Here is an 8416-nt window from a genome sequence, read left to right on the forward strand (position 1 = left end):
CTTCCCCCCTCTCTCTTTTTCTTTTTTAACAGTTGGACCCACTTGAACAAGCAAAAGTGGATTTGGTTTCTGCATACACATTAAATTCAATGTTTTGGGGTATGTGTGTTACTTTGGAATTCATTAGAAAGCAAATTACTTATTGTGTGAAAGATGATTTATTTTTAAAATGCTAACAATTTACATACAATTATACTTAATAACAATTTTAATAGATATTTATTTTTAAATCTGGATGCCAGTGAGCCACACATAGATTTAGTATTACATGGAGATTGAATAATTTAAAGTTTAATTGTTTGTAGGACTTTCCTTTTTTTTGTGAACAACTAGTTTCTTTAATTGGAATGTTTTAAATTAATACATTCACCATTTTATTCCATGAAATTTTTCTATTTTAGTTTATTTGGCAACTCAAGGAGTTAATCCTAAGGAACATCCAGTAAAACAGGAATTGGTAAGATTTTATTTCTTTTTATTTTATGTGTTTGCTGTTGTATTTCTGAAGTTTGTCACACTACCTTTGTCACACAAATTAGGGAGAACAGAATTTGAGTTGAAATTATGAAAGTGAGCCAGACCTTACTATCTTTGAGGTTTTTTTTCTCTTACCTTTTTCAGATAATTGGTATTCCATATATTATATAAATCTCAGAATGGGAAAATGTTATGATTCTAGTAATTATTTATAACTTACATATTATTTTTCGTATAAATTCTTGAAATCCTGTTTATCTCTAGAACTACTTTTTAAAAAAGAAAAAAACTTCTATACAGTTCTTAAAAGTATATTCTAGTTGATTTACTAGCAAAGACGGGAAAGTTTCTCCCCCCACCTTTTCAATTCCTCCATTAATTCATTTTCTCAGCAGTAAAGAATCCAGTTCAGCAACAAAGCTAAAAGCTTTTTTGGCACCAGCTGTATGTGTACTGTCCAGTAATTCTGCATTAGACATATTTACAACCTGTAATAAATCTTCTAGGTTTGTCTTTGTATTCCATTTAGATGTATAAGTACAGTATATAAGGTCTGGTATCTTGGAGTTTTTGCTGACTTCAAAAATTAAATCAAATCATTCAATTTGAAGAGAAAAATTAGAAATCAAACTTACGGTTACCTTCTTGACTTGGTTTTATGAATAAGAATATTAATAAATTGATTCTTTGTGTTTATAAAATATAAGGCAGATATAGATATGAAATACACTTGACATTGTATTCTTTTTCTCAAGTCTTAGGGTAATTGATATGTATGTTATTTACAACTTAGTAAAGCACTTGGTCATTTATTTTTTAAAAATGAGTAAGCCAGATCTGTTGTGTTCAGTTTTTCAACATGTAGTCTAAGACATTTCCTTCTTTTAAAGTTTTTGCAGGGGGGAAATAAATTTATTTTTAAATAAAACAATTGTGAAAAAATATTTAAAGCAAAAGTGTAAAGCAATATGATATACAGATCTGAAAATAATGGCTTGTATCTGTTTTCAACTTCATAATATGGACTTTACATGCAGTTTCTCTTTTTTCCATTAATATGAAGTTATTTGGAGTACTTGATACTGTCTTTGTGAAAGGACAAGGTCATTTGTTTTCTTTCTGCCTCAGAATCTACTTTACGAAGTAGTACGTTAATATTCTAGATAAGGGTTGGTGAATAAAAAGCATGCATAAACCTGTTCCCTTTTTCTGACCTTATGTAGATGATACTAATTGATCACAGACTTAGTGTGTGATAGGAAACTTATTTACCGTATATATCACAAATGGGAAAAGTCAGTTTACTCATTCAACAAATATTTGAGGGCTTACTGGGAGGTAGGCATTATTTCCAAGTGAAATGATTCCTCTGTGAATAATGCTGATCCCTGCCCTTGTGGCAGACAACAGACTGTATCTAATGGAGAAAAACAATAAACATAATAAACAAATAAGAAATATATATGAATATGTAGTATGTTGGAAAGTTATGGGAACAAAGAAAAAGAGTAGGGTAAGGGGGACTGGAGTGCTTTAATAGGACTGCAGTTTTAAATGCTGAAGTCAGGGCCTCAAAGACAAGGTTAACATTTGAGTAGACTAGAAGGAAGAGAGGGAGTGACTGTGTGGGTAATTGAGGAAATATCCTTCTAGGCAGAGGAATAAGCAGGGCAAAGACCCCAAGGCAGGGTTGATGTGTGTGTGCTGCAGCTAGTATCTACCATTGTAAGCACTGTGCCTTTATTCAGACAGAAATGGGGCGTCACTAGAGAGTGTGGAGCAGAGTTGCCAGTCTTTCACAATGAAAACATTATAAGATTCTGCATTTTTCTGTATATGTTTATGTAACTGTTGATTATTTTAATGATGCTTGTTTTTAAGCAGTGATCAGTTTTTTACTTTGCTATTTTATGGCTCTCCTCAACTTTATTTCTCCATTTGAAGCATAAGAGCCATTTATGCTGATTAATGGTCTCAGAAGATTCAGTGGAACAGCAACAGATTATGTTTCTCATCTTGTAAAGTCTGATTACAACTGTGTATTTTAGTAGAAAATTTCGTGTATTTACCAATCAAAATTATAAAATTGAATAATTTGTATTTTCATTCTTCCTAATTGTTACACTAGATGGTAGCATGAAAAGATAGTTAAGTACTACCTCATGTATTTCCTGTTTAGAAAAATTTCAGGATAGTTTAGTTTGTATTTTGCAAGTATATGAAAGCTCCGGTTTTTTACTTTAGATTCAAAACAGTTAATATATAGATTTGTGTTAATGGTGATTTTAAAAAATGTATAACCACCTAGAAGCTTTCAATTCAATGTTTATTTGTGGAGTAATGTCTTAGTGTGATTCTTCCTCTTTGGAAACAGAAGACTTCTGAAATGACTTTTTAACATCTGTCTTTCCCCACCCTCCAACTGTGAACTCCAGGCAAGCAGGGAGCATATTTATCCTATTCATTTGCATTTCCTAGCACCACGCACTGTAATAGGCAATAAATACATATATGTTGAATTTAACCGAGGTGTACAGCATAGTAAAATCTAGTGGTGGTGAACAGCTTAGTAAATCTATTGCCTTTCTTTTTTATCTTTAAGGAAAGAATCAGAGTATATATGAACAGAGTCAAGGAAATAACAGACAAGAAAAAGGCTGGCAAGCTGGACAGAGGTGCAGCTTCAAGATTTGTAAAAAATGCCCTCTGGGAACCAAAACCAAGAAATGCATCAAAAGTTGCCAATAAAGGAAAAAGTAAAAGTTAACTTTTTGGTTTTGATGTACACATACTCAAAAAGTACATCTTTTTTTTTCCCCCTCCACAAAATAATTCTGTGGCAGGACAAGGTTTAAATGTATTTCTTATTGAATTAATATGTAAATTTACAGTAAATATGTAAAGCTAAATACTTTCCTTTCCAAAGATTGTTATCTTTATTGATTTGCACTGAGGATTTTAACATTGTGATATATTATATATTTATAATTTACCATCTCTTTTGATGAGACTCTTATTTCTTTATATAGGTCAATCTTGCAAGTACCATTTTATAAGCAGCTGTGAAATTTAAGTGAAATGTTCTTTGTAAACATTTGTACTATTTTAAATGAATAATGACCTTATGATGTATGCTATCTGTAGGCCAAAATTATAGGTACATCTGTTTTCACTATATGACATTAAGAAAGCATGAAATGACTTAAATGTTCATTTTTTTCTGTAGTTATTTTATCATGTTTTCATGATTTTAGGAATTACTGCTTTGTTGATATTCAAAGTGTGAAACTAAAACTTTATGGTTGTACTTTAATTCTTGGCATGTTGCCTCTATGTCCCATTTAAAATAAAATACATTCTCATTAACTTTAGATGGGAAATAAGGTTGTATGTTGATGGATGAGTTCTGGCATGATGACCATACTCTCTCAATAAAGGCTGAAAATGTTGTATAACTGACCTGTGTATTTTTATCTTTTGAGTAAATTTGCCTTCCAAATTAGGAAGATAGGTTTTAGAAGTCACCACAAATAGAGAAATTCATGAGTTTTTGTTCCTGATGCATGGTGTCCACAGTTCTTTTTCATCTCATTTTTTTCAGATTTTTTTATTTCATGTTTTTGAGGCTGTATCAAGTACATACAAGTGTTCTGGAACAACGTCTTGTGTTACATAATGCCACTTAAGCAGATGAGAAGTCCAAAGGAGATTACATCGTGTTTATATTGTGGTTTATTTTTCTGGAGTATTAGTTACAGAGAGTACTACATAGTAAAGCTCTTTTTAAATGTCTAAGTGCATGAATTTTAATTACATGCCCTTAATGCTTTCAGTGTTTGAATCCATATCATTATATGTAGGAATGCCAAGTATAGTAAAGTACTTTAATTTTTGAAAAAGGAGTTGTTAAAATTTTCTGTGTGATTAATTCTCCATAAGTAACTTTGAATAAATGGATTCCTTGATTTATGATAGCAGATATTGGAAATGGTCTTAAAATGTAATGGATTTTGTAAAGCATGTTGAACTCTTTCTATGACACATGAAGAGGAAGTCACTGATAGACGCAGAAAGTCTTTTCTAGCTCTGATGTCAGTTTTTGAAGTGGAAGAACATTAATGAACATTTATAGTTATTTTACTCCTTTTTTTGCCTTTGTCTCCAAATTTCTAGCTATTTTAAAAAATAACTTCTACATGAGAAATGTGTTACTGTTAAGATCAAGTGTAGTGTACATGTCTTTGTGTTACTGCAAAGAAATGTATTTGGATTTCTGTATATTTTCTAATTTTGTAAAAGAAAAACAGCTTAAATGAAAAATGTTATACAATTGCAGAAAATTGTTATTGGTTTTAGCTGAGTTATTGGTTTATGAAAGTCCAACTCTACATTCTATTAAATTGTGTATTCTTAAGTGAGCAATTCTTTCATTATTAGTAGAAATGAAAGTTTGAGTATATTCCATTTTATTATGTATAATTTTAAATACTTAGCACATAGTAAGGAGCTGAATGGCTGTAGTGCATTGGGTTGCTTATTTGCTTGTCGTTTGTTCATTCTTTTGACAAATATACTTAATGACATTTATATTGCCAGATACAGTGCTACTTAATGACATTTATATTGCCGGATACAGTGCTAGGTGCAAGGTTCCAAAGACGATAACTACAGGCTTTATCCTGTTTTTATAAGGTGTTAAGAAAAAAATAGTCTTTTTATTCAATTCAGTTTTTCAGAGTTATGGAAAATTTTATGACAAATTGTGCTCATTAACCTTATTCAGAACCATAAAGGATGATGTGTGTGGTTGATCTATTTGACTATGGTGCAGTTATTGTTAACAGTTTGTTCCACATGATAGTCTGCTCTAAGTTTAGGTGTTAATTACATCTTTTATTAATCTCTTTGGGAATTAACAAGTTGGAGAAGTTGCATCTATAGATATTTTTAAGATTAGAATTATAGTCTATTAATCTTGTACTAAATAATGAGATCTTGCATTTTAAGATTATTTTAAGTACAATTTTTTTTCTTGTTCATAGTTGTAAGGTGGGAAATCCTTTTAGTAAAACAGAGTATGTTAAGTGAAAAATTGAAGCTTGAATTATGTTACATTCCTGGAATTAGGAGGTTATGTCAGGTTGATTAGTTTTTAAGACGCCCTGTAGATTAAAGAATCCTTCTACTTAGCGATTAGAAATGGATTGGCATTATTTCTAAATAAGGTATTTAAAATTGACCAGAAGTGTAGGAAAGACTTCAAAAATGGACAGTGTATTGAATGTAAATACGTTTTTCTTAAGTAGGTCACTGGAGAAAAAGATAGGAATTTAGGAATCACTCAGTTTATCTTAGAGTAAAATTATAATTTTATTCAATAACCAGAAATTCTGGCTTTGCAAAGTGACATTAACTGAGAAAGATGTGAACAGTGACTCTGAGCCTCATGTAATAGTTAAATTTGGTATATAAAGGGAAGAAAAAGCACTGACATCTCATTTTCTCTCTTCATAGCATAGTTAGAAAACCTGCTTAGATAAATTCAGTGACTCTTTTCCTGAATGATCTTGGTAGCAACCTATTTTATATCAGTGTGATGTGAATATAATTTACAAATATAAACATTCATCTTTCCCTATATTCTGATCTAAAACTCTCCAGTTTTGGAAATACAAGCCATATTTTGTTTATTTTATATATTAGCATTTTATGGTTGTCATTAACAATTATGTTGGCGGAAAGTATACAGAATTTTATGATGGAATTCTGTAGATACGTTTCATTTGAATAATTTGCTATTATATTACCTGTTAGCGGGATTTCAAGAAAATGGTTTGAATGTTTTTTGGTTTGCAGGTTGATTTTCCTATCAAAGTGGGGATACAGCCATAGACTACTCTTTGGAATAGCCACCCTCTGACTTGATGTGCCTTTTTAAAGTGCTTATTTATGGCATAACTTTTTATTATTCCCTCAAGAAGTCTGAGATTATGGCGTAATTTTTAACACAGCCAGAAAGATTAGTAAAGTGTTCAGAAAAGAGAGCTATAGTGATAGCTATTGGCAATTGAGGTTTAATTTTTAACTTCATATCTCCCTACTCCCTGCCCAGCTAGAAACCTAAAGCAACCAGCTCTGTGTTAGTAATCTGTTCTTAAAAGGTTGAAACGAGATGCTAGTTTTTACTCCCCCTCCCCACAATAAGCCTTGAAGTTTAGCAAATCTATCATAGCAGAATAACTGCATGCAAGATGTCAATTTTGTAAAGCGATACATTTCAGACAGTATACAAAATTTGATGGTGGGAAGAATAAGCTTTTATAAATGAAACATTTAAGAGACTCTTTTTTATTATTTGCTTTTCAGTTTAGTGTTGCCTTTAAGGTGTACCATTTCAGTTTGGCAGCTGCAATAAATGACAAGAAAATTGAAGATGATAATTCAGCATTTCAAGATGTTTCTGCTGAAATGAATGTAGACCTATCCAGAGCTTGAATTTCAAGTTTATTGTAATACAATATTTTAAAGCCAAGTACCCAGGCAAGTCATAGTGATATGATTTGAATGAGATTATTAGGAGGAATAGGAAAGAATGCCTTCAATTTCTTGTTATGTAGGTATTATCTATTGAGATGCTATGTTGAAAAATGTTACTGTAGAAAGAATAGAAGCTTGTTATACCCAATTTGCTATAGAGTACAATTTGTCTTGGACCTTATTCAAAAAACTTTAGTTATTAAAATAGCAAAATTATAACAAGGAATCACCTCTGATTTAGTGCTAGAGCAGTGCATTGCCTATAGACCATGTTCTAATGTGTGTCTGGTATTTTTTTCATTTGGTGGCCTTTAATTTCACTAATAATTCCTTGACTTATTTAAACAGAAATAATTTGCATTCCCTAGTTTTGATACTTTATTGTTTTTCCCTTAAGAAAGAGATAATTATTTAAAAGTTGCTGGATTTTGTGGGTTTTGACATTTGTGACTTTTAACACTTGTGATTTTTACTATTTGTGAGTGACTTTTAGAGGTCCATGGAGTATACAGTTATTTTGTAATTTTGCCAAGACACAATCTTAATTCCTGCTAAATTCCATGCAGGAAGGCATTAGCTAATGATTTAGCTTGGCTAACCTCTTAGCATCCACAGTGTTTTTTTCCCTGATTCACTTATTCACTCATTCATTCAACAAATATTTATTGAACTCCTCCTGTGTACCACGTTCTGTTTTAGGTATAGGAGATTTCGGCAGTTATCCAAACATGGTTGAAGTGGTTGGGAGTTGTCAAACTTTTTATCATGTGATAAATGGCTTCTATGGCTTGAATTGTGTTCCCCTAAAATTCATACATGGAAGTCCTAAGCCTCAATACCTCGTAATGTATCCTTATTTAGAAATAGGGCCATAGTAGATGTTATTAGTAAAGATGAGGTCATTAGGGTGGATCTTAATCCAATATGCCTTTATAAAACTGGGAAATTAGGACACAAATAACATGCACACAGGGAGAACACCCTGTGAAGAAGGTTAAGGCAGAGGTTGGGATTATGCTTCTGTAAGCCAAGGAACACCAGAGATTGCCAGCAATCACCAGAAGCTAGGTGAGAGGCCTGGAGCAGATTCTCATAATCCTCGGACGGAACCAACTTTGCTGATCCTGTGACTTTGGACTGCTAGCCTTCAGAACTGCCAGACACACATTTCTGTTGTGTAAGCCACCCACTTATTGATACTTTGTTACGGCAGCCCTAGGAAACACACAATGGCCATTAGATGAGTTGACACTATTGAGAAGATTAATAACCTGGGTGTGAAAATATGTGTAAAAATCTTTGGCCCAAGATGAACGTGTAATTCTGAAGAAAACCAGGCACCTGGGTAAAGTTATTGAAGAATACTTTTTAATTTGGGCAAAGATCTTAGAACTTACACCTT

General features: G+C 32.0%; 1 protein-coding gene across 4 annotated transcripts in view; it reads left to right on the forward strand.

Moving 5' to 3' along the window:
- Nucleotides 1-3932, forward strand: part of C1D (C1D nuclear receptor corepressor) — a 377915-nt gene extending 373983 nt beyond the window's left edge. For all 4 annotated transcript variants that reach the window (XM_050754556.1, XM_050754555.1, XM_050754557.1 and 1 more), the window contains 3 exons: nucleotides 33-99; nucleotides 402-457; nucleotides 3080-3932. In XM_050754556.1, the coding sequence (XP_050610513.1) occupies nucleotides 33-99; nucleotides 402-457; nucleotides 3080-3244 (288 nt within the window). In that variant the 3' untranslated portion in view covers nucleotides 3245-3932. The remainder of the gene's footprint in view (nucleotides 1-32; nucleotides 100-401; nucleotides 458-3079) is intronic.
- Nucleotides 3933-8416: the final 4484 nt, after the last annotated feature.

This window comes from Macaca thibetana, chromosome 13 (assembly GCF_024542745.1).
Source record: "Macaca thibetana thibetana isolate TM-01 chromosome 13, ASM2454274v1, whole genome shotgun sequence".
NCBI lineage: Eukaryota > Metazoa > Chordata > Mammalia > Primates > Cercopithecidae > Macaca > Macaca thibetana.